Below are 26984 nucleotides of genomic sequence, written 5' to 3' on the forward strand. Positions count from 1 at the left end.
GGACTGTAAATTCCTGAATTTTCTCTTTTATTGTTGGCAAAATTCACAGACAATTGGCTGGCACTCTTTAAAACTATTTTTTTAAATGTTGAAAAATGTAGGCAAGCAACTCATTAAATTGTAGGTACCAATTAAATGTACAGTAATGTATGTTTTGTGTAGATTATTTTCTCTAGAAATTGCATTTTTTGCACACCACCACCAGTGTTGTTCAAAGCCCCATCCATAATTTAGAGGAGTCTCTGTTCATGTTTAATGCTAGCAAAGTGTTTTGGTCGTACCAGTTTTATTAGCTGCTTTTTGTCTTTACTGGCTGGAACTCAGAAATCGCAACTGCACAGCATGTTTTGGCAGCTGCATTTTGCTTGCCATATACTTTATTTTACGTTTAGCAGAACAGAAAAGATAATAACGAATTCACAATGAAAAATGAGTGGGTGAGAATACTGTGGTAAGTGGTTTCAGGATTCTTCTGAAATATTGGAATAACAGCATCCCCTTTAAAAGTATTAGCCACGTTGAACATGCTTATTCAATTGACCCATCATCATATCAGAACTTTTCAAAAACCAGAGCAAAATTGTGAGTCCCTTTTTCAATTGTAATGAATATTCTTATATTAGGGAGAAACTATACCGATCATCTATCACATTATGATGATCCACCATAACCCATCAAGGCATAGACTCCACTAAACCTAGTAGGCCCTTTAAGCCCTGCAAGTTACTTGGTGGGGAATCCAGGGATAAGACTTGTTTTTCCAGCACATATGCTGCCCACAGATGCTGGATTGGATTGAGATCTGGACAATTTGGATGCCAGGCAACACTTCAAACTCGTTGTTGTTTTCCTCAAACCTTTCTTGAATTAATCAGACCAAGCAACATTTTTCCATTGCTCCGTGGTCCTGTTCCGATGCTTACAAGCCCATTGTAGGTGCTTTTGTTGGACACTGGTCAGCATGAGCACCCTGACCCTTCTGTGTCTACGTAGTCCCATACACAACAAACTGCACTGTGTGTTCTGACATCTTTCTATTGGAACCAGCATTAACTTTTTCAGCAATTTGAGCTACAGTAGCTCTTCTAATAGATCAGGCTACAGGGGCCAGATTTTGCTCTCCACATGCATCAGTGCACCTTGGCCACCAAGGCCCTTTTCCCGGTTTGCTGGTTTTCATTCATGGAGCACTCTGGTCAGTCCTGACCACTGCAGACCAGGAAAAGCCCACAAGAGCTGCAGTTTTGCAAATCATTTTTCAACACAGCTTCAGGGACAATATGTTCACTTGCTGCTTAATATATATCCCACCCACTTTCAGATGCCATTGTAACAAGATAATCAATGTTATTCACTTTACCTGTTAGTGGTCATGCTATGGCTGATTGGTGTATGACCAGCTATGGATGGTTAGAGCTGAAAAACTGCTACACGAGCTATCTATCCTGTGTTCCTGATTTTTTTTCTTTTTTCATACAGAAAAAAATTTGGTCTGAAAAGAGGGGTGTTTCCCCAATCCTACACTAGTTGTTTTTTTCTTGTTCTAAACAAAGGCTTGTTACTTTTAGTAGTGTTATGGTAAATCAGCAGCCAACATATAGGCATGAAATTGAGCCATATTTGCCTGTGTGTGTGTGTGTGTTTTACAATAAAGTTTAACAAATATACCCTTCAATCCAGTTATGTTTTTGATACAACATTATAAAATATGTTTGTAGCTACTATATGCTCTTTAGATGTCTTGATATTAGCCTCCTCAAATACTCTGCACAGCACTATTCACACTACAAAAGGACTAAACTGCATCACTCAAAGCTTGGGGATAATGCTTACATGAGGGAGCACATAGATTGCCTTTTCAGTATCCTGCTGCTCCTGTATCATCCAGTTATCAGGCAAGAGCTAGGAGGTGATTCCTTGCTGTATTCCTTAATCATTTAAAAAATTGGTGTCCCCTTCTACCCCTACAGTGTTTGCGGTGTGAGAATCATGGAAAAACATGGGTGAACTGAATAACAGATATTTTGGTAGGAGAAATTGAATTTTTGTACTCAACGGTAAAATATTTTCCTTGGTGTTTGCAAGACACAGGATTCAGAGACAGTTGGGTTATATTACCACCAACTGTACCATTTGGACAATGGAAAACAAGAACAGTGACAAGTCCGGTACAGTATAACTGCTCCCACACCCAGCATGCCCTAAGCTAGCCATACATTATACAATTTTCTTATTCAATGCCCTTTAGATTTACCTTCAGCGATGTAGTGCACGGGCCTGCCTGACTGCATACAAATTGAAAGTGTTTCAGTTTTACTTCATATTATATGGCTTAGGTAAATCTAAAGGAAAATTGTGCAAAAAAATTGCATAATGTAGGGCTAGCCTTAGTTTTGTAACAAAGCATTACAAGACCAAGGCCATAAACACAGGGGGTGGGGCCTGTGTTCCTCAATGAATGCCAAGAAATGGTTTAAGTCAGCAGTGGCAGCTCCCATATTTCCTTACTTATATGTATTTTAACCACTTGAGGTCCGGGCCATAGCCGAATGAAGGCTACAGCGCGGACCTCAATCTCCGGGAGGCCGTCATAGGACGTCCTCACCTTTCCTCGTTCCCCACGTGCGCGCATCGGGGAAATTCTGTGCTGGCCGTGTCCCTTGGACACAGCCAGTCACAGATTGCGGTAAACGGCCAATCACAGCGGCTGTTTACAGCGCGATCGCCGGTGCCAATGAGAGATGATCTCAAATGTAAACATATGAGATCATCTCTCATTGCCGTCTCTCTCTCCTCACACAGAGACCGCATGTGAGGAGAGAGAGGATAGCTGCAGCGATCTGTGCCTTCAGTGAGTTTTACATCATATTTTACTGTGGTAAAAGTGATCAAATAGTGCCCAAACAGTGCTCAAACAGTACAGTGCCCACCTGTGCCAATCGGTGCCCACCTGTGCCAATCGGTGCCCACCTGTGCCAATCTGTGCTCACCTGTGCCCACCTGTGCCCATCTGTGCCATTGGTGATCAGTGTCCAGACATCTGTGCACATCTGCAATCAGTGCCCACCTGTGCCACCTCATCGGTGCCCACCTGTGCCACCTCATCGGTGCCCACCTGTGCCAACCAGTGCCCATCTGTGCCGCCTCATCAGTTGCCATCTGTGCCGCCTCATCAGTGCCCATCTGTGCTACCTCATCAGTGCCCATCTGTGCCGCCTCATCAGTGCCCATATGTGCCGCCACATCTGTGCCACCTCATCAGTGCACATCTGTGCCACCTCATCAGTGCAATCAATCAGTGCACAACTGTTCCACCTCATCAGTGCCCATCTGTGCCATCTCATCAGTGCCACCTCATCAGTGCATATCTGTGCCATAAATCAGTCCCCATCTGTGCCGCCTCAGTGCACATCTGTGCAATCAATCAGTGCCTATCTGTGCAGCTTCATCAGTGCCCATCTGTGCCGCCTCATCAGTGCCCATCTGTGCCACTTCATCAGTGCATATCTGTGTAATCAGTGCACATCTGTGCAGCCTCATCAGTGCACATCTGTTCCACCTCATCAGTGCCCCTCTGTGCCACCTCATCAGTGCCCCTCTGTGCCACCTCAGTGCCCATCTGTGCTCATCAGTACCGCCTCATCAGTGCCGATCAGTGCAGGCTTAGCCCACACCTGTGAAGTCGCATCATCACCAGCAAGCATGTCCAAAAGAGTCAGAGGAGGAAGATATTCGGCCCGCCAAACGAAGGCGTTCTAGTGAGGAGGCAGTGGCATCCACCAGCACCGCAGTGCCTTCCACCAGCACCGCAGTGCCTTCCACCAGCACCGCAGTGCCATCCACCAGCACCACAGTACCTCCGCAGAAAAGGCCAAGGATCCATGCCAGCCTTCCCTATGCCCTTCAAAACCCCTTGTGGCTTTCTCCTAATTCAGGAGAAGCCAACATTCCCCCTTTCACTGCCCAGCCAGGAGTCCAGGTGGACAAGGAAAATTTTTCCCCAATAAATTTTTTTGATTTAATTTTTACAGAGGACATGCTATCAACAATTGTGGCCCAGTGCAACCTTTATGCACAGCAATTTATTTTAAATAATCCAACGTCCTATTATGGCTGTCCCTACGAGTGGAGAGACCTAACGGTGGAGGAGTTGAAGGTTTTTTTAGGCCTCACATTTTCTATGGGACTCACCAAAAAAAACACCTTGAATTCCTATTGGTCAACCCACCCCCTCCACCACATGCCAATCTTCTCCAAGGTAATGCCCAGAACCAGATACCAAATGATAATGAGGTTCTTTCATTTCAATGATAACACCCAGTGCCTTCCCCGAAATGACCCAAATTATGACAGGCTTTTCAAAATTCGGCCAATATTAAATTATTTTTATGAAGTATTCCCCCAGGTGTTTACCCCGGACCAACATATATGTGTGGATGAGTCCCTTGTTAAATTTAGTGGCAGGCTTAAAATTAAGCAATTTATCCCCAGCAAAAGGGCCCGCTATGGGGTGAAGGTGTACAAATTATGTGACCGAGTCACAGGGTACATGTATGCCTTCAAAGTGTACGAAGGGAAGGACACCCAGCTGCAACCCCCTAATTGCCTGGACTACTTGGGATCAAGCGGGAAAATTGTTTGGGACCTGATATACCCCCTACTGGAAAAAGGCTACCACCTGTATGTAGACAACTTCTACACATCTCTGCCCCTGTTCCACAACCTTCACCGGAAGAAGACGCCTGCATGTGGCACCATAAAAAGGAACCTGAAGGGCTTTCCTCAAAGTCTGGTCAATAAGAGGTTGAGAAAAGGAGAAACGGCAAGTCTGCGGAACAAGGAGATTTTGGCAGTGAAGTGGAGGGACAGAAGAGATGTCTACATGTTGTCTTCAATCCACAATGATACTTTCGTGGAAATCCCTAGAAGAAATGGCCCCATCCAAAAACCAAAATGTGTTTATGAATATAATTTGTTCATGGGGGGAGTCGACTTCAATGACCAAATGTTGGAACCATACCTTACCACAAGACATACCATTGGTATAAGAAAGTCGCAATTTATTTTTTTCAATTGGCCATATACAACTCATATGTAATTTACCGTAACTCCACCCAAAACCCCAAACACTTCCTTGGCTACCAGGAGGAAATTTACACTGCCCTTATATTCCCGAACGGCCCCCCAGAAACCATCCGATCAGATGTTCTTAGTCGACTCTCCGAGCGCCACTTTCCAGATAGACTCCCTCCCAGACCAACAGGCCAACGACGTAAAAAAAAATGTAAGGTGTGTACCAGAGCAGGAGTCGGAAGAGACACATCTTATTACTGTGCCCAATGCCCTTCCGAACTAGGCCTCTGCATAGGTGAATGCTTTCGCCGTTACCATACTTCAATAAATTATTAGTGAAGTATGGTAATGTAATCCTCAGTTCCTGCCTTCACACACCTTCACACCCCTTATGCCACTGCCTGCTCTATAACTGACCCTGGCTTGTTATTCGACCACGCTCCTGCCTGCCGATTTTGTACATACCGCTGCCTGATCTGGAACTGACCCTGGACTGTTATTCGACCATGCTTCTGCCTCATGATTCTGAACATAACGCTGCCTGATCTGGAACTGACCCTGGACTGTTATTCGACCATGCTTCTGCCTAACGATTCTGTACATACCTCTGCCTGATCTGCAACTGACCTTGGACTGTTTGACCATGATATTTGCCTGCCTCTTGGACTGATCTTGTACCCTGCAACTGGACTAGTGGAATTCAACACAGGGGTCTCACATATGTGAGGGGCTCCAGAATTGTTTTTCTGGATGAAGAAAACAATTTTTTTTGTTTTCTCATTCCTAGATTAGGGTCTGGAGACTCGGAGGCTTCAAAGAGATTTGGGTGGGAGAAGCCTCTACCTCTGTCCCCATTCTGTCCTGAATGAGGCCCTACTGCTGCCTGTGGGACTTACTACCATTATGTCCCTGCCTGTTGCACTGACCACACCACATGTTCCTGCCTACTACCAAGACCAATATTTATGGCACTTCTGAATATCTCCGCCTGCACTAACCCTGAACTGTATATGGACAGTATCCCTGCCTGCTGCCTGGACAATTGTGTTTGCTGTTGCTGACCAAGTCCCTGCCTGCTGCCTGGACCAGTGCTATCCTCCTGTGTACAACTGCGCTACTACAAACACAGGTAATCTTTTGTTTACACTTTGCTCAGCATAATGTATTTTGGGGTGTAATTCTTGGTATGTGCATGCTATGTGTCCCTGGAACACCTGACGGTGTTCCTTGCATGTTGGATCTCTGTATGTGGTCAGGCTGTGTAGAAGTCCCACACATGTGGTATCGCCATACTCAGGAGGAGTAGCAGAATGTATTTTGGGGTGTCATTTTTGCTATCTAAATGCTATGTGTTGGAGATATCTTATAAACCGACAACTTTGTGTAAAAAAAATGCGTTTTCATTTTTTCCACATTTTCCAAAAACTTCTGGAAAAAAATTAACTGTTCAAAAGTCTCATTATGCCTCATAGATTATACGTTGGGGTGTTAGCTTTCCAAAATGGGGTCATTTTGTGGGTGTTTCTATTGTCCTGGTGCTCCAGGGCCTTCAAAAGTGTAATAGGTGGTTGAAAAATGAGATGTGTAATTTTTGCTCATAGAACACTTGATGGTGCTCCCTGCATGTTGGGCCTCTGTATGTGGCCAGGCAGTGAAAAAGTCCCACACATGTGGTATTGTAATACTCAGGAGGAGTAGCAGAATGTATTTTGGGTTGTCATTTTTGCTATCTAAATGCTATGTGTTGGAAATATCTTATAAACTTACAACTTTGTGTAAAAAAAAATGCGTTTTCATTTTTTTCCACATTTTCCAAAAACTTCTGGAAAAAAATGAACCGTTCAAAAGACTCATTAGGCCTCATAGATTATACGTTGGGGTGTTAGCTTTCCAAAATGGGGTCATTTTGTGGGTGTTTCCATTGTCCTGGTCCTCCAGGGCCTTCAAAAGTGTAATAGGTGGTTGAGAAATGAGATGTGTAATTTTTGCTCCTAGAACACCTGATGGTGCTCCCCTGCATGTTGGGCCTCTGTATGTGGCCAGGCAGTGAAAAAGTCCCACACATGTGATATTGTAATACTCAGGAGGAGTAGCAGAATGTATTTTGGGGTGTCATTTGTGGTATGCACATGCCATGTGAGAGAAATAAGCTATTACAATGACAATTTTGTGAAAAAATAAAAATAAAAAATTAAAATCTTAATATTGCAAAGAATTGTGGGAAAAAATTACAACTTCAAATAACTCACCATGCCTCTTACTAAATACCTTGAAATGTCTACTTTCCAAAAAGGGGTCATTTGGGGGGCATTTGTACTTTCCTGGCTTGTTAGGGTCTCAAGAAATGAGATAGGCCACCAGTACATCAGATGTGATACGTTTTTTATGATTTGCACCATAGTTTGTAGACTCTAAAACTTTCACACAGACCAAATAATTTCCACTAATTTTGGGTTATTTTTACCAAAGATATTTAGCAGTATAAATTGTGGCCAAAATATAAATATTTCTTTTTGTGCAGGCAATGTTTGGCTCTGTCAGCATCAACCATGCGATATAGTTGCTTTATGCCAGAGACTGATTAGTCTGAATTTAAAGTGTATGTACAGCCAAAACCTTTTCTTTTGTTTTTGATACTGTAGGGTAGGATAATAACCCGTTTAAAGTTTTATTGTCTCATTTATTTGTCCTGGTGACCATTATCATCGGGCAGAAAGTGGTGGGAAATCCAAAATGATATTGTCACCAAAACAAGAGGTGCAGTTAACTCCTCCAGTGGGAACCTACTGTTTCAGTGAAAACTATCTAAAAAGCAAATTCCCCCTCACTTTGTAGCGATGTCTCCTCACTATTTGTCATGCCTCATGGAAAGGAATTGAAGGGAAACCTTTCCAAGGATACACAGATAGCTTAAACTGACACAAAGTTTAACTTTTTTCCTACTCTGCCCAAAATGTAAAAACATCTTTTGATTATATGAAGACTTTAAGTCCCCTTTCACACAGGGGCGGTGGGGGCGTCGGCGGTACAACAGCGCTATTTTTAGCGCTGCTGTACCGTCGTTCTTGCAGCGGTATTCGGCCGCTAGCGGTTCGGTTTTAACCCCCGCTGGCGGCCGAAAAAGGGTTAAATCCGCTCGTACAGCGCAGCTATAGCCACGGTATAGCCGCGCTGTCCCATTGATTTCAATGGGCAGGAGCAGTTTAGGAGCGGTGAATACACCGCTCCTTCCCCGCTCCAAAGAAGCGGCTCGCAGGACTTTTTTTACCGTCCTGCGAGCGCACCGATTCAGTGTGAAAGCCCTCGGGCTTTCACACTGAACAAACAGCGGAGGCTGTTTAGGGGCGGTTTTCAGGCGGTATTTTTAGTGCAATACCGCCTGAAAACCGTTCCAGCCTGACTATGGAACTGTGTTCCCAGGTTTCAAGAATTCAATGAAGCACCTCTAGTACAACAGGCTTTATACTCAACTGTCCCACCATTCGTTCCTCCAAAGTTCACTCTTGCAGAGCAATAAACTCTTCAGTTCTGACACACAACCTTGTGTGTTGAATGTCTGGTCTTTTGCTGTGCTCTGTGGCGCCTGATTCCAGCAGCTGCATCACTACAGGACACAGTAAAGTTGTAGGAGTCAAAGGAAGAACCCATACTGTTGGTGGGGAAAGGTTTGGGGCAAAATCTACATTAGTGACAACTTTGAAGATTGTTCAGGCAGCCATAGCTCTTGGACAGAGCAAAGATTGGATGAATGGGTGGTGAGACTGCTGAAAATAAAGCCTCTTCTTTTGCAGGTGGTGCTTTGTTTCAGAGTGAGTTACAAAGTCATTTTAAAGCAGAACTCCAGGAATATTAAAGTAAAACTAAACAGCCAATTTAAAAGATAGAATAACAAAACCAGATTTGCTGCAATCACTTATCCTCTATCTGGAGATTTACCACACAGTACTTTTTTCTGCTGTTAGATGATCTCTGTATAATGTCCAGCATCAATAAACCCACTTCTTCCAAGGGTAGGTTGTCCTGGACCTGCCCAAGCCTGTTACTTGACAGTGAAAGGAGAAGTAGAACAATGATTAGCTCACCTGTCTGTCAGCCCTCTCTTCCTATCAGTATGCTACTTGTCAGCACATAAACTGATTAGCTCATTTTACTGATTTATTCCTCCCACACTCCAATTCTTCCATACAGAGACTGCAAGAAGCTGATACCAGGTCAAATGCAGCTTTAGGTTTGGAGTTCCATCACTGAAAGTCTGAATGTAATACATGCCATTACATACCAAAAAATGTAATAAGACTTTAGAACAGACACAGGAAACATTAATCCATCTCTTCCTTCCTAATGCAGTACCCATTATAGCCACAAGCCAGGGGAGAAAAGTTCCACCATTCCAGCCAAGGGACCAACAGTACAATATGAGACATAGGAGGAGTTCCCGGGCTCCTCTATCTTAGCTAAAGTTTGGATAATTGGGTGCCCAAGAAAATATCTGAAAGGCAAATGACTACTTTAAAATCCTGCTAGCAATTTAGCAAGTTTTATTTAAGTAAACGTTTGCTTCAAATGACAAGTAAACCCCTTGTTCTTTGACTTTATGATGGAAGGGGATACAAGTGATGACAAGTAACTATCGTTTGTTTTAAGAAAACAGTTCTACACTTCACAAATTAGACTTCTACTTCTAGTAAACTGATGATGTCCTTTCTGGTTATGCCCCTTAGGCTGGGGTGTTTTTAGCCATATGCCTATATCTGAGCCTGAGGATACAGTATACTCACATGAACTTTGTTTTCCATTGTTTGTGCTGGTGGCTTATGGACTTTAATTCATCTTTTTATAACAACTTAATCTCCACATTTGTTTACCCAAGAAACTGTATAATACAAATAGCTCAATTTAAACCACAGCTTTGCTTATGTAATTTTCACTGACGCATAAAGGTTGCTTTCTTTTCCAAGCAATTATGTGAGGCAGATACATTTTCCAGAAAGGGGATTCTACATTTTGTAATCTCTTGTGTTTCTTTTGCGAAAAGGATAATGAAAAAAAAAAAAAAACAGGACTGGAGATGTTGTAACAAATCGAAATATATGACTTTCCTCTTTTGTTTGAACAGATTGTCCAAGCATACATGCCAGTGTTAACTTCTTTTGCTATGAAATGGACCTTCAGAGTTCAAATATAGTTTTACATACAGTATTTCCTCCATTAATCAAGTGAAATGCTTTACTATTCGTCTTCTCTACGTCCTGTAATTATGTGAGATACATAGTGGTTCATTATCACTTTTAAAAGGTCAGATTAAACAATATTAAATAGCATTTATTCTAAAAACACACTATATGTATTTGACTTTTTTTCAAGGAATAATTGTGAATGTATTTACTTTATATGTCAAAAACCTAACTGGAATTATGAATTTATTTTACTGAATGATGTGACAGAGAGATATAAAAGGATCAGTGTAGTTCTGATCCCAGGGATGGGTGAGCAGAGGAAGTACCTTGGTCTTTCACAGTTCTTGTGCATATTTTATTCAAACTAAAAAAAAAAAATGTTTCAGCTCTTGGACAGGTAAATATGAAATATTGGATATGAATTTTATGTATTGCTAATTTCATTTAGGAGGTGGCACATCAGGTTATTTTTTCATAGGTTCCCCCTACCCTCTGTTTGAAAAGCCTGTTTTATAAAGCTCAGTAGTGCAAGCTGACATATACTCACATAGGTGAATAAGTCAGAGAAATTTCTCATCCTCCATCTGGTCGTTTCAGAGGTTTCAATCAGAGATTGGAGGGATTATTTACTAAAGCCCTGTACACACAGGCCAAATGTCAGGAGACATTAGCCAGTAAAAAAGAAAAAATGTGTGACATTCGCCCCGTGTGTACATGAGCCGGTCCGACAGAAGCCGGTGTTCTGCCGAGAAAGTTCAGCTCGGCGAATAAGGACCCCCCTCTACTGCGCAGGCGCTGCGCCTGCGCAGTAGGATCCGGTGGAAATAGCCGAAGGAGAATAGATGAGAATCAGCTGCACACGGCGCCTGTAAGAGGGCCCCTCGCGGGCTCGCTTCACTCGCCACGCTTCGGGCATGGCCTCGCTTCGCTCGGCTCTTTTTTATTCCCCCTCTAGGTCCACTTGGATGGTGGGGAAGGAACCTAGACCTAGGGCGCAGGCGCCGTGTACAGCTGATTGAACATTTTGAGCTTCGGCTATCTCCGGCGGCTGATAGTAGTTCGTACTGCACAGGCGCTGCGCTTGCGCAGTACATGGGGGGGTCCTTATCCGCCGAGGGAACTTTCTCGGCAAGACACTGGGCAGTTTGGCCGGCTTCTGTTGGACTTGCATGCTGGAAAACCAGCAGCCAACCGACTCTCGATCAGCACTCTCAGCCAATAGCTGAAATCGCTGAAATAAGTGTTCTGGCGGGGGGGGGGGGTGTCCCCGTGTCCCCGCGTCCCCCTGTCACCCTATCAGAACACAACAGCTCATTGGGGGGAGATCGCAGTACTAACGTTGGATTGTTGTTACAGCGGCTCCGACCGGAGCTGACAGTTTGTACCAGGCTCTAAGGTATAGAGCATGTTTATCTAGTAAAGTGAATGAGGTGAATCTGTGTTCACTTAAATTATCTAGTCCTATTCTTTAATTACCTCTGAATATGGTTTAATATTTAATATTAAGGATGATCTTAGGCATGTTCGCAGCTCCACGTGCCTGCGCGCGCTAGGAAGCTGACACTCTAATCACAGGCAATGAGACATTTCCCGGTCTGTGCAGCCTCGGATCGGTGAATGTCTCACTGCCTGTGATTAGCACAGAGGAGTGTCAGCTTCCTGGTGGGCGTGGGCACATGGAGCTGTGAACACGCCTGAGCTGATCCTTATGTAGCCTCCCTGACGGTTTTCCCGAGTGTGGCTCAGGGTTAAATTTCAGCACCATTAGCGGTAATCCCGAGCCACACTTGGGATTACATTGCAGGATCCTGGTGCGGTGTTACTTACCTTGTCCCCAGGATCCTGAGGTGTCCCCCGCTGTGTCTGCGGGCTCTGTCCTCCTCCGAAGCCGTGCTTTGTCCAGTGCCCGGCATGCAGTTTTATATTATATATACAGTTCTTTCGGCCTGGAAACTTGAGATTGTCCATAGCAACCAAAAAGTGTCCCTTTACGTCAAAAGTGGCTTTAGACCAGCTAGAAAACAGCTATAGTAAATTAGAACACTTGCAGAATTGAGCGATAGTGAATTGTGGGGAAATGTATTATATTATTATTTTTTTAAATTATTTATATTTATTTATTATATTATAATGTATGTTTTTATGTTTCAAACTTCATCATACCCGGGATATCTACTAGACTCTTGGTGGACAGATTTAAGTGTGTTATTGTTAAGAATTACAGGCCTACAATATAAAACGCCAAATTTCCATGCAAAATAATTGTACCGCTTTCAGCACCTAAAATCCGAAATAATCATACCGCCAGGGAGGTTAACATAAACACAGCTTACAGTGATTGTAAAGTCTCGTTTTAAAAAAACAAACAAAAAAACAAACAAACATGTTATACTTACCTCCTATGTGCAGTTGGTTTCGCACAGAATAGCCCACATCCTCCTCTTCTTGGGTCCTTCTTTGCTGCTTCTGGCCCCTCCCTCATATGCCCCCACAGTCAGCAGCTTCCTATGGGGGCACTTGAGCCGAGTCACAGCTCCGTGTGTCCGTTCAGACATGGAGCCCCGACCCAGACCCAGTCCTGCCCCCTCTCTCTCCTGATTGGCTGACACACAGCTGCGGGAGCCAATGGCGCCACTGCTGTGTCTGAGCCAATCAGGAGGAGTGATGGCTTAGACATTTGTGGACATCGCTGGAGAAATATGAGGCTCAGGTAAGTAATTAGGGGGTGCTGGGGTGTCTGCTACACACAAGTTTTTTTATCTTAATGCATAGAATGCACTATGATAAAAAAAACCTTCTGCCTTTACAACTCCTTTAATCTTATGTACTAAGCTAAGTGAACAGCCTTTACTTCTCATCTTAAACAGCTTCCAAATCAACCCTTCTGTGCCTGAAAGGTGTCATGTATTTGTAAAATTAATATATTGTGTGTGTGTAGCAAACTGTGTAACTTAAAGTAGAACTGTGGGTAAAACTGTTTTTTTATTTTTTTATTTTTTGGATAGAATAAGGGAGGGTATAACCCCTGCAAGGTTTACTTTTGCCATCTTTGTCCCATTGGGGAGATTTACCTTTCTTAACTATTAGCTGAATCGGGTAGGGAGAGAAAATCCCTGCAAAGTAAGGAAATCTCTTTGGGACCCCCTAGTTACCAGAACTAGTCTCCCCGTTGGAAGATTTTCCCTCTATTACTTTATTGGGGACAACTCAAAATTTGGGATTTTCTTTTACTTTCACTTTCACTGATAATAGTAAGCAGGACAAATAGAGAGGATGAATCTCCCTAAGGGGGTCACAGACCGCAATAAAAACTGACAGGAGTTCTAATCTATTTCTCATCTATCCAAAACTAAAAAAAAAGTTTTGTCTTTAGCTGTACTTTAAGAAAACAGATATAAAATGTTTACTTTACTAACTTTTTTTTTCACCTGTTCTTTAATCCAAAATGTTCTCCCTTGTGAAGGGAACACCTAAATTGTGAATCTTTTTCACTGTGTGAATATACCAAAGTTAAACACGACCTTTCTATAAATACAGTATGGTCAAAAGTTATTACCACTTTGGTCATAAAATAGGACAAGAGCAGTGAATTTATTATTTTGTGACTTCAATAACAATGTAAAAAGTGAAATTCAGAGGTGCTCTCCAAAGATACCAGGCCAGCAAGCAGAGATCTAGCCAGTAAGCATACGGCTACAATACTTACCATATGGATGCCATGCTTTAAGTTTGGGCAGTATTTTAAGTGGAAGGGGCTCTCCCAAAAATGTAAGCCAGTCTTGAAAACATCACTTCCCTTGCTGAAATGTTTTTCAGGTATGAATAAATCATGTAAAACTGGCAAATAATGGGAATCCATCAGAATTGCATGCTGTGGTAGTCTATAGCAGTTTTTCCTCACTCTATCCCTCAAGTATTCCCGTCTCTGCTAATTAGTGCACATCATTTAGATTTATTCTATTCTACATCTGGAAGCCATGGGGAACAAACATTGAGGTGTTATTCATAAATTCATTCTAACAAACTGTCCCTGAAGCATCAAAACGTAGAAAAGCCTAATGCCTTATGTACTGGATTAATGTTTTTGAGCTGTTTTTTTGAGGGTGGGGAACTTTTTGACCCCTTTCCATATGAAAAACCTTTAAGGCATACAGGTTGCTATTAGTACCATAGGGGTGCATACTCTTTTTATTTGTGTATCTAGAGCAGGGGTCTCCAAACTTTCTAAACAAAGGGCCAGTTTACTATTATTCAGACTTTAGGGGTGGGGTGTGGGGGGTCGTGACTGTGCCCAGTGGGAGTAAACATTGCCCTATCTTGGGTGTCAGCGGACAGAATAGTGCCCTGTCTTTGGTGTCAGAGGAAGGCATTCTGTCCCATTGTTGGTGTAAGTAGGAGAGTCAGTTGAAGGAATAGTACCCTATTGTTGGTGCCAGTGGCAGGAATTTTCCCCTATTGTTAATGTCTGTGGCAGGAGTAATGCCTCAAGGGCTGGATAAAAGCCAGCCAAGGGTCACAGTCTGGAGACCATTGATCTAGAGGAGTGGATTCTGTGGTTGATGTTTCAGACTAGTATCTCAAAGGGAAGAGCACTTTTTATAGCAATACTCATTTAAGATGTATAGCAAGCTGTAATGTAGTATTAGCACTGCTTGTATTTTCCACAGCGTATGTCTGTAGTGTCTTATGCCAGCAACTATACATAAATATATTCTGTCAACTAACCTACAAAAAACATTGCTAGAAGAAATGGAATGGTTAGTCCATGGATTCCACCTTCATACAGTCTTTGCTATGCCTTTCCTATGTCCCCTGCATGCCCTCTACTTGGCCAGTATCTTATGTGTCCATTTAATGCACTAAAATAGAATTTGTTATACCTAGCATGGCCCATAGTATTACTTTATTGACAAGTGATGTGTGTATACCACATTTAGCTGGACATCCTTAATACGGATGTTTTTAGAAGGATAACAGCCTATTTCTGAAAGTTTTCAGCACACCAGACACTTCTAATGGGAAGCAATGTGTTTCCACAAAGTTTGTTGTACAAGGAACATATAATTATTGCTTTCCTTTTTCAATTTTGAACTTGTTTGTAAAAGTACATTTTCTTACTTTTTGAACTTCTTCAGCGTCAACCAGTCTGGGACTCGGAAGTCTTGTCTGCCAGAAGTGGGGGCTCACCTAACCAAAAACTCCTGAAAGAAGCTTTAACCGCAAAGGAACTGCAGAGCATGGAAAAGCATCTAGCTGGTATGTGCAAAAATGCTTGTTACTGTGGATGAGGAAAGGGAGAAATGTTCACCCTAAGAATGAGCTAAATAAAACAGCCATCTGCATGTTATCAAAGAAGTTTTATTCCTTGCTCTAACATTCTGACTCATAATTTAAGCTGTGTTATCAGTGAACTGGGCAACAGGATCTTTCAAACCTTTTAGCTGATAATGAAATGTCATTCTGTAATACCAGTTGACATTTTTCAGACTTGTGTAAATGGTACTTGCCCCCATAAAGAAATAGATTAAAAAAAAAAGAAGACTCTTATAAAATTTGATTCGTAGTCAGTATATTTCAAGAATGTTTAGAGAAAGAGGTGTGGGTGCTTAGCGTTTTTCTGGAGAGTTAAATCATCTGTTTTTCACTTTTACTGCTACAGGGCAGCAGCTGTGCGCACATTTATATATATGTGATCCTGCAATTCCGCCTGCAGGGGGCGCGTGCGTGTCGCCAGCACGCAGCTTCTGCTGTGATAATTTACAGCAGAAGCCAATCTGTGGGTCTCCGGGACTCGATGTCCTCCGGCACCCATTGATCATCAGTAAAACACAGAGAACTGAGATATGCCTATGTAAACAAGGCATATCTCTATCCTGGCGGGGGGGGGGGGGGGGGGGGGTCGGGGGGTGCTCTGCAAAGCAGAATCTAGAATTGATCTCTTCCCCTAGTTAAAGCAGCACACTGAGGTTTATTTACTAAGGCTGGAGAGTGCAAAATAAGTCTCACTTCTGTATAGAAAGCAATCGGCTTCCAGGTTTTATTGCCAAAGCTTAATTGAACAAGCTGAGGTTAGACGCTGATTGGTTTCTCTGCAGAAGTGAGACTAATTTTGCATGCTCCAGCTTTAGTAAATAAACCCCAATGTGTACACAAAAACACTAGCTGGCACACAGTTAACCCTTTGATCGCCCTAGATGTTTAATCCCTTCCCAGCCAGTGTTATTAGTACAGTGACAGTGCATATTTTTAGCACTGTATTTGTGTCACTGGTTTCCACAAAGTGTCAAAAGTGTTAGTGTCAGACTGTCCAAAGCCATATCCCAGTCCCACTGCAAATGGCTGATCGCTGCCATTACTAGTATAAAAAAAAAATTCCATAAATATATCCCATAGTTTGTAGACGCTATAACGTTCATGTAAATCAATCAATATACACTTATTGGGATTGTTTGTTTTTTTTTTCAAAATATTGTCAGTCATTTTTTTGTTTATAGCACAAAAAAATAAAAAACACAGTGATGATCAAATACCACCAAAAGAATGCTCTATTTGTGGGGAAAAAAATGACATTCATTTTATTTGGGTACAGTGTTACATGTTCCGCACAACGCACAATTGTCAGTTAAATCAACGCAGTGCCATATCGCAAAAAAAGGCCTGGTCATGAAGGGGGTAAACCTTCCGGAGGTCAAGTGATTAAAAATCAAAGAGACCCTAGTGCAAAATTGTAAATTGAAATCCTAGGCATGCACATCTGCAAATGTCTAACCTTTCTTTTATATCAAGGACAAGGCTACAAGAAATGTGGAAACACTTCTGTTGCAGCAGAAGTGAAACTAATGGTGCCCATACACTAGATGAAAAACTGTTAGAAAATCTGTCATCTGGACAGTTTGTTCATTTTTTGTCCAGTTAAATTAAGTTGAAAATTGGTTTTGACATTTTTCAGCCAAAAAATGTAAGGAAAAGTTTGGAAAACTTCTGATGAATGGACAGTAAATTGAAAGGATGTGCTTCTTGCCCATTAAAAAGTGAACTGTTGGTACTGCGCATATGTGACCCAGAAGCACAAAATGAACGAGAAACTGATTCATTTATGTCCTTTGAATGATTTATCGTTCAAAATTTGGTCATTACATGATGGCAATATCATTTCCTCTTGCAACCGTGTGTAAGTTTTTCGAAAATGCGTACAAGCGCTTTTTCGACTGTTGTATGGATAGCATTAGACTGCATGCACACAGGGTTCTCCTACAACCCCACAATGACTAAAGCCAGTGCATTATATCAATTTTTTACAAGTTCTACTATTCTGAGGTATGGCCATGAAGAATATGACCTAATCTTCCCAATTTGACCATATGCATATATAACCAAAGCTGATACCCCCCCCCCCCCCATTTTAAAACAGACTGCACAAAATAATTACCATTTACACGTATGCTTATACAGTATCTCACAAAATTGAGTACACCCCTCACATTTTTATAAATATTTTATTAAATCTTTTCATGTGACAACACTGAAGAAATGACACTATGACACACATTACACTTTGCTGCAATGTAAAGTAGTGAGTGTACAGCTTGTATGACAGTGTAAATTTGCTGTCCCCTCAAAATAACCCAACACGCAGCCAATAATGTCTAAACCCCTGGCAACAAAAGTGAGTACACCCCTAAGTGAAAATTTCCAAATTGGGTCCATTTAGCCATTTTCCCTCCCCAATGTCATGTAACTCATCAGTGTTACAAGGTCTCAGGTGTGAATGGGGAGCAGGTGTGTTAAATTTGATATTTTCACTATCTCATACTGGTCACTGGAAATTTAACATGGCACCTCATGGCAAAGAACTCTGAGGATCTGAAAAACATTATTGTTGTTCTACATAAAGATGGCCTAGGCTATAAGAAGATTGCCAAGAACCTGAAACTGAGCTGCAGCATGGTGGCCAAGACCATGCAGCAATTTTACAGGACAGGTTCCACTCAGAACAGGCCTCGCCATGGTCGACCAAAGAAGTTGAGTGCACGTGCTTAGCATCATATTCAGTGGTTGTCTTTGGGAAATAGACTTATGAGTGCTGCCAGCATTGCTGCAGAGGTTGAAGGGGTGGGGGGTCAGCCTGTCAGTGCTCAGACCATGCGTCGCTCACTGCATCAAATTGGTCTGTATGGCTGTTGTCCCAGAAGGAAGCCTCTTCTTAAGATGATGCACAAGAAAGCCCACAAACAGTTTGCTGAAGACAAGCAGACTAAGGACATGGATTACTGGAACCATGTCCTGTGGTCTAAAGAGACCAAGATAAACTTATTTGGTTCAGATAGTGTCAAGCATGTGTGGCGGCAACCAGGTGAGGAGTACAAAGACAAGTGTGTCTTGCCTACAGTCAAGCATGGTGGTGGGAGTGTCATGGTCTGGGGCTGCATGAGTGCTGCCAGCACTGGGGAGCTACAGTTCATTGAGGGAACCATGAATGCCAACATGTACTGTGACATACTGAAGCAGAGCATGATCCCCTCCCTTTGGAGACTGGGCCGCAGAGCAGTATTCCAACATGATAACGACCCCAAACACACCTCCAAGAAGACCACTGCCTTGCTAAAGAAGCTGAGGGTAAAGGTAATGGACTGGCCAAGCATGTCTTCCGACCTAAACCCTATTGAGCATCTGTGGGGCATCCTCAAACGGTAGGTGGAGGAGCGCAAGGTCTCTAATATCCACCAGCTCAGTGATGTCGTCATGGAGGAGTGGAAGAGGACTCCAGTGACAACCTGTGAAGCTCTGGTGAACTCCGTGCCCAAGAGGGTTAAGGCAGTGCTGGAAAATAATGGTGGCCACACAAAATATTGACAATTTGGGCCCAATTTGCAGTGCCATTTCTTCAGTGTTGTCACATGAAAAGATTTAATAAAATATTTACAAAAATGTGAGGGGTATACTCACTTTTGTGAGATACTGTATATGCATATGTGTAAATGGTAATCATTTTAAGCAGTCTGTTTTGAATTTCATAGATCCTTAAATGCTCCCAGAAAAGCTAAAACTCAAGGCAGGTATTACACAATCACACATGGAAATCAAATTCTGATTACCATTGGTAAACTGCCCAAATTGACACAATTGGCATAAGTAAAGTGTTACAGAACGTGTTATGTTTGATATTACCCACAATGCTGTGTGCTGCTAATTCTCAAATGGTGGTGTACCCTTCTTGTTTTGTGTACTAGCACTTCATTAAGGCCACACAGCGATGATACAGCTATACTGTGCTAAACTATGCTTGTTATTTTTTTGCCACATTCTGCACATAACCATGAAATGGTGTACTTATTCATGGCTGGCCTCACCCTTCTTCCTGACTCATATGGATCCCGGGGTGTAATAAAATACTCCATTTGAAACCCAACTGTGTTTATATATTTGTTTAAATCATTTCAGTTAGGTTTGCACTTCAGTATGCTGAGTTCTCATAGTTTCTTTGTTGCTACACTGGAGCATTCTTCTGAATAAAAATATGAAATGCAAACTGTGTTTTGTTCCTTAGAATTTTATTATCTTAAATAATCTCAGTGTTTTTACAATTTTTTTTACAGCAATGTTGCACATTCTAATGGTACATCATACTGAATGCTAGCCACTTAGAGACAAATAAGTACCATATTTATCGGCGTATAACACACACAGACGTATAACACACACCCCAATTTTAAGAGGGAAGGTCAAGGAAAAAAAACTTACATTTTAAATAAAGAACTTTGAAGCAAAATTAGGGTCACAGCTCTTCAATGCACCCTGCTCAGTGCCCATCTGCAGCCTCTAAATTGTCTATAAATGCACCTTGCTCAGTGCCCATCTGCAGCCATTAAATTGCCCAAAAATTAACCCTGCTCAATGCCCATCTGCAGCTATTAAATTGCCCAATAATGCAGCCTGATCAGTGCCCATCTGAAGCCATTAAATTACCCAACAATACAGCCTGTTCAGTGCCCATCTGCAGCCTATAAATTGACCAACAATGCAGCCTGTTCAGTGTTCTGCAGCCTCACCTTTCCCATCATTGCAGCCTCGCCAGTGTTGTCTTATCCCTGCTGTCTCAGAGAGAAGAGGAGGAGCGAGTGCCGCTGAATTACACAGAGCCGCGATCTCCTGTGTACCCTGCGCTCCGTCACTCACAGCCACGCCTCCTGGCCCTGCTCTGGAGAACTGTGGACTGCAGATAAACAGGTACAACCTGTGTAGGAGTATTTGTTTAATCTCTGTGTATCACCTGAGGCTAGTCATTTCACTGGGTGTATATAAGGGTTCATAATCTTAGCACTCTGCTCTCTTCCCTGCTAGAGCACCTGTGTTTACGTTAGAGATTAGAAGGGTACCTGGCTGCACAGGTGGTAGGGGAGCAGAAAATGCTTAGCTGCTGAAAGGAAAGTGATAATTTCCTGAAAACTATTGAAATTAGTAGGGACTTTTCTTAAAATGTGCTGCTTGTTGGGAATCTGTAAACATTTGAATATCTGTAGCCTGGGCATGGTTGCTCTTTAAGGTAGGCTAGGTTCACACTGTGGCTGCATTTGATCCAATTTTCGACATTCTAACAATCAGTGACTCACCCCTTTTGTCAGCCGGGACTTCTCCAGCTGACAGCAGAATTTAAACAAAGAAGCCTGTCAGTGAAAATTTAAAACAAACGGGCATGAGGGTCCCCCCACAATCCATACCAGGCCCTTCAGGTCTGGTATGGATTTTAAGGAGTACACCATGCCAAAAAAACTAAACCCATACCAGGCCCCATGCCCTCAACAAGGGGGAACTCACTCTATATGTCTCCATATTGATAAGGAAGCCACTTCCCCACAACCTTGGCCCAGTGATTGTGGAGATCTGTGGTCAGGGGGCTTCTCAGAATTTGGAAGCCTCTTTAACAATAGGGGTGCCCCAGATCCCAGCCCCCTGTGTGAATTCACCATAAAAAAAGTCAGTGTCAGATAAAAGCAATACAGTTTTTGATAAGTGCTTTATTGAAAAAAAATGCAAAAAAATTGCAAAATTGTCCCCAGTGTACATGCATCGTCAATCATGTCGGCCACATCAATCACCTAAATGACATTTGCTGGTTTTCATGAAAAAAAAGCCCGCCGACACCCAACTGCTCCTGTTGCTTGCCTAGCGCTGAATGACACGCCACTTAAGTGAATAGAGGGGTGAGAAGTCGTCTGGTGGCATAATTGCCCATATAGGGACATGTCCACAACGCACTGCACTACACAAATAAATGAACACTGCATAAACCTTTGGTGCACTGGATGCCGTTGCATGAATGGGCTGCATAACACAGTGTATCTTACTGCAAGAAAACATGTGCTTTATGGCAAATGGTGTTCTAGTGTGAACCGACCCTAAAGGTATCCATATAGCCCGGGTCAGCCACTGACATTTGATTAAATGCATACTCATGATGGAACTGTCTAGAATTCTTTAGCATTTTTTTTCCCCAAAATAAATTACTGAAAGACCAAGTCTGCAATTTGTTACCATATCTGCCAAATAACTGCAATCCACTAAAGCTGTCCAGTTGGAGCATTTTCAGTTCCTTTCAGTTATAGACTAGGAGTACTCAGATTGGATGTCAAACCCATTCAGAATCTTTCCAGTTCAGGATCCAGTACAGGATTTACTTTGAGGGAAATGTTACAGTAAAGGTTGACCCAATTGTGTGTGGTAGATCTCGCATTGACTTGGTGTCCTTGATTTACGCAACATAGTTTTTCCTTTACTAAGAACAACCACATAACCATTACATATCTAGTTACATATTACAGGCCCCATCCGTTTTAAATTAACGTACACACTTTTTGATTGAATGTCACTGCCAAAACCAAAGTGATTGCACTTAAATGATGTTTCCAGAAATATTTCATAAAAATAAAATTGGTAGATACCATATTGTACAAGAGAACAATATGCTATGGAATGAAGCAAGTTTCTAGTTGCCGTGATATTATAAATAACTCTATTTGTTTGGCAACAATGGATTTAAGTGTATTTTTAGGTTTTGTGTGAACTTTGGATTACAGAATTTGTTCCAAGTGTTTTTTGTCATGTGCTGTTAGAGCTTCATCTGCTGTTACATACAGAGAATTTGAGCCTTTTAAGCTTTACAAGCAATATCAGCACAAAGTTCATATTTCACCAGGCCTTAGAGGTTTGTGGCACACACTACAAAGCCTTGCTCTGTGGGAAATCCATAATTTTAAAACTGACAGAGAAGAATAAAAAAAGGAAAATATGAATGTTTTTATAGTGTTCGTGAAAGAATGTTCACTGCCTCTCTAAGTGTTTGTTTTGGTCTTGCAGATATTGAGAAGGACTTGGTACTAATGGCAGAAGCAAGTATGTCAAGGAGTTCTGGAAACCAACATGGGGCTGGCACAAGTGATCCTCAAGGAACTACGTACCACATATCAAGTGTGCAGAATCCAAAGCCACAAGTGCCAAATCAAACCACCAAGAACTTACAGCTTCACCTTCAAGGGAACAAATCACCTCCACAAGCTACCAGTAGAACCCATGGTTCAAATCCATCAAATAGCAGGCCACAGACTCCAAACTCTCAGTCAAGTAAACTTCAGACACCTGTGACTCCAGTTGGTAGACCTGGAACACCAAACAGCATGGTGACTCGACCAATAACCCCTAGTAATCAGGGAAGTAAAGATGGAATTACTCCTGTGCCTAGGAGTAGATCTGTAACTGTTAAAAGTCAAATTGGATGGACGGCTAGTGCGCTGGCTGGAGTTCCAGCTGCAGACACCTTAGCAATTGCCTCTCAGCGGAACAGCACTGCAGAGGTAAGAAAAAGCATTCATTCAGTTTCTTATAAAAAGTAATCATAGATCATAGCATGATAATGTGAGTTTTCACAGCTGCCAGTAAAAGATAATTATAGTTTCCAAAATCCTTAATCTAAAGTTGTCACAATTGATAGCAAGGCAATCACATCTGGGCTTTTTATATTTCAATACATTATTCAAAAGCCAGTAAGGAAATTTAGGAAGATATAAAAATGCCTCTTAGTCCAATGATGCCTTCCCTAAGTATGGCCAAATCTTTTTGGCAATACTTCTCTTCTGGGTTACAGGAGTTCACTTACTTGTGCTCCTGTGACCCAGAATCAACTGACATTGAGCTAAAGTCTGCTGTCATCTGATTTCACAGAGCTGCACCAGGCTCTAGAAGAGCCCCGGCAATAATATTGGGATTCACTCAGCCGCTGAGAACCTGAGCCAGTCATTTCCACCCCCCATAGCCCGACAATCCAGTGAGTGTTGGAGGGACAGACCAGAGAGTGGAGACTGACAGTTATTGCTCTCTGCTCAGAGCGAACTGAGCAATCAGTGGTCATGTGATCGCTCAGTTCTTGGGCTTACAGCCAGCGGAGGACAGCTATAGCATCAGACCGATGCTGCAGCAGGGAAGTGAGAATGTATGTTTTTGTTTTTTTTTAAATCCTATGCTTCTCCTTTAAAATTTTTACATATTCTGAACAAGCAGTAAAAGAAATTTTAAACAAGCCCTTGTTTGTCTTTGTAGCTATAGGCATTGTGAAGAAATTCATCTTCAAAAATCACATAACATTGTCCCACAATTCTTTGCATAGCAAAAATTTGACTGTTATTTTAAGATTAGTAAGAGTTTATAATGTTTGCAGTATTTTCCTTTAAAAGATCCCACATAGGGAATTACAATCATTTGCCCAAAAAAAAATTTAGTTGGGGTTCCTCATGATTTTCTTCTCCAGAGCCTCTCCCATCCTCTGGAACTCGCTACCTCCATCTATCCGGCTATCCCCTACTCTTGCTACCTTCAGGCAATCCCTGAAAACTCATCTCTTCAGGAAACCCTATCACGTCTCCAACTAATCTCCTACCACTTCCACCAGCTCATTCCCCACAGTTACAACCTTTTGTACCACCTGCCCCACCCTATTAGATTGTAAGCTCTTCTGAGCAGGGCCCTCTTAATCCTATTGTATTGTATTGTATTATATTATAACTGTATTGTCTCCCTTTTATATTGTAAAGCGCTGCGTAAACTGTTGGCGCTATATAAATCCTGAATAATAATAATAATAATAATTTGATCTATTTCCTTTAAGGGCTCTTTCAGACGGGCGATCCGCACGACGGACTCCACTTTGCTCAGCGGGGGATCGATCTGCTGATCCCCTCTGATCAGGTGGATGGCAGCTCTGTCTCCGCTCACTGTAAAGAGACGGACCTGTCAGAGTCCTGCTCTCCTCTATGGGGAGATCAGATGGAAACGGACCGCCTGTCCGTTTTTTATCCGATCTGCCAAAAGGATGGATAATACAGTCACCATCCGTCTGGATTTCACAGACAGGAACGGATAGCGGCGGATGTGAGCCAACATGTCACCACTGACATCCGCCGATCTATAGAGGTGAATAGAGCATCCGATCAGGTCCGCCTGAAAAACTGACAGGATAATTTTAGACATGTGTCTAAACTGAAAAGTGATCTGCGCAGGGAGGCATTTGACAGGCAGTATGTAGGCTATATGATGTCTCCTCACCACCTGTTTTAACTCTATAAATGCTAAACCAGCGCACCATAACCATGTGCATTGCACATAGATTTGGGGAATTTGTGGCACATCCCTATTTGCTTGAATGGGGAGCAATACCTTTTTCCCCAGGAAGAAAGCAAAGAATCGCGACCACAGGATGTGAACCTTCCCATCGGCTGCCTTTGTAACTCGGGTAGGCGTTAAATCAAATGTTTTTAACACCTCTATGCGTAAGTCTAAAGTGCCAAGGAATCAGCGCTGGTATTTTTTAGTGCAGGGCTTCCATCACAGAGAGCAGGTCCCTGTTCTATGAACCCATTTGCACTAACTTTCCTTGAAATCCAAAAATTAACTCTCCCTACAACCCTAACACTGATCCACTTATTTACCCTTTCTGTAATTATAACACCCACACTCCCTACAACTCTAATGCCGCATACACACGAGCAGACTTTTCGACCGGACTGGTCCGACGGTCTATCCGACGGACTTTCGGTGGACTTGCGATGGACTTTCCGAACAAACGGACTTGCCTACACACGAACACACCAAAGTCCGACAGATTTGTACGTGATGATGTACGACCGGACTAAAATAAGGAAGTTGATAGCCAGTAGCCAATAGCTGCCCTAGCGTTGGTTTTCGTCCGTCCGGGCTAGCATACAGACGAGCTGACTTTTGGATAGGAACTGGGTCCGGCGGAGTTCCGACGTAAAGATTTGAAACATGTTCCAAATGTAAAGTCCGTCAGTCTGTCACACCATGTGACCGCTGTGACCAAACATGACAATTGTAAACAATAGATGGCTTCCTTTCGTGCCATTCATTGTGCACAATTGTGTTGCAAGCTGTGATTGGTCACAGTGATCACATGGTACAGACAGAGCCAATCACTGCCCATCTGTACCATGGGATTAGCCGTGGCCAATCCCAGCTAATCACAACAAAACACACTGAATGAATCAGCTTCATTCAGTAAAAATGGTTTTACTATGGTAACACTGTATTGCTCTGGTCACAGTGTGTTAATAGAAAAATTTAAAAAATCATAAAAAAAGGAAAATAATTTAACAAAAAAACAAAAAAAAATTAGAAATAGATATTAAAAATTATTATTATTATTTTTTTTACATACTGTCACCAGTCAGTGTCCCTGATCACACCCTTTATATGAAAACACTACTGCATTGGTGACCATATGTAAAAAAACAAATTGTGAAAAAAAAGCTTTTTTTTATTTCTTAATTTTTCTAAATATTTTGACAAAAAATGACTACTTCAAAAAACTCGCCATGCCCCTTACTAAATACCTGAAAGCTGAAAATTGGCCTGGGCAGGAAGGGGGTAAAAGTGCCCAGTATTGACGAAGTTAATGTTATTAGCAGATTGCATCATTAATGTCATTTTTTTTTCTTTTACAAATAGTTCCAATTTAAATTACTTTTATCTGCTTACATCTTATGATTAACAAGATGTACTGTTTTCTCCTATAAACAATCATTACATGCTAAAAACGTTTTCAATGAAAGCAGTAATTCAAAAAAGGATTTTTTTTAAAATTTATTTCTATTGCCATTCTAATGAAACTGGTAAAGAGGCCTTGAAGGTGGTATGCTCGTTACATTCATTTAGTATGCCAGAAAACAGATACAGTAAATTTAGAAATGGAGAATCACACGCAACATTAAAACAGAATAAAGATGTCCGCATGGGCCTTGCTCTGCAACTAAGATGAGATGTCAACACCGACATCACTCACTGTGCACTGACACACAGCTTTAGGCTGAAGGTTTCCCTGTGTGTCTGTACGCACTGAATTATGACTGTGCTGACATTTCAATGCAGCTGGATGGCAGCACTTTGTCTTCTGGATAATGATTGTACAGCTAAGGCATTTCCACCTGGTCAACCTGCTTAGAGCGAAATGATGCGGCAGAATTGTACACAGTGTAATTTATTGCATGCAATGTATGTGCTGAAATGTAACCACCGTTTCCCACATCATTAAGTTGGAGCTTTCAGGAATTTTCTAAGTCTGCATGAATACATTCCTGACATGTCACAATATAAACAGTGTACTTTTTCTAAAAAGCTGTACAGTTTATCAGTAAGAATCAGTCAGCAGCAATTCAAATACTGGGAAACTGG

The 26984-nt window shown here is 42.1% G+C and overlaps 1 protein-coding gene across 1 annotated transcript in view; it reads left to right on the forward strand.

Annotated features, from left to right (window-relative positions):
• The window catches only part of LG05H8orf34 (linkage group 05 C8orf34 homolog), a 427150-nt gene that overhangs the window by 354766 nt on the left and 45400 nt on the right, over positions 1-26984 (forward strand). The window contains exons 11-12 of the mRNA XM_073631776.1: positions 15386-15506; positions 22605-23098. Coding sequence (XP_073487877.1) covers positions 15386-15506; positions 22605-23098 — 615 coding nt within the window. The remainder of the gene's footprint in view (positions 1-15385; positions 15507-22604; positions 23099-26984) is intronic.

The sequence above is a fragment of the Aquarana catesbeiana genome, linkage group LG05 (assembly GCF_042186555.1).
Source record: "Aquarana catesbeiana isolate 2022-GZ linkage group LG05, ASM4218655v1, whole genome shotgun sequence".
Taxonomy (NCBI): Eukaryota; Metazoa; Chordata; class Amphibia; order Anura; family Ranidae; genus Aquarana; species Aquarana catesbeiana.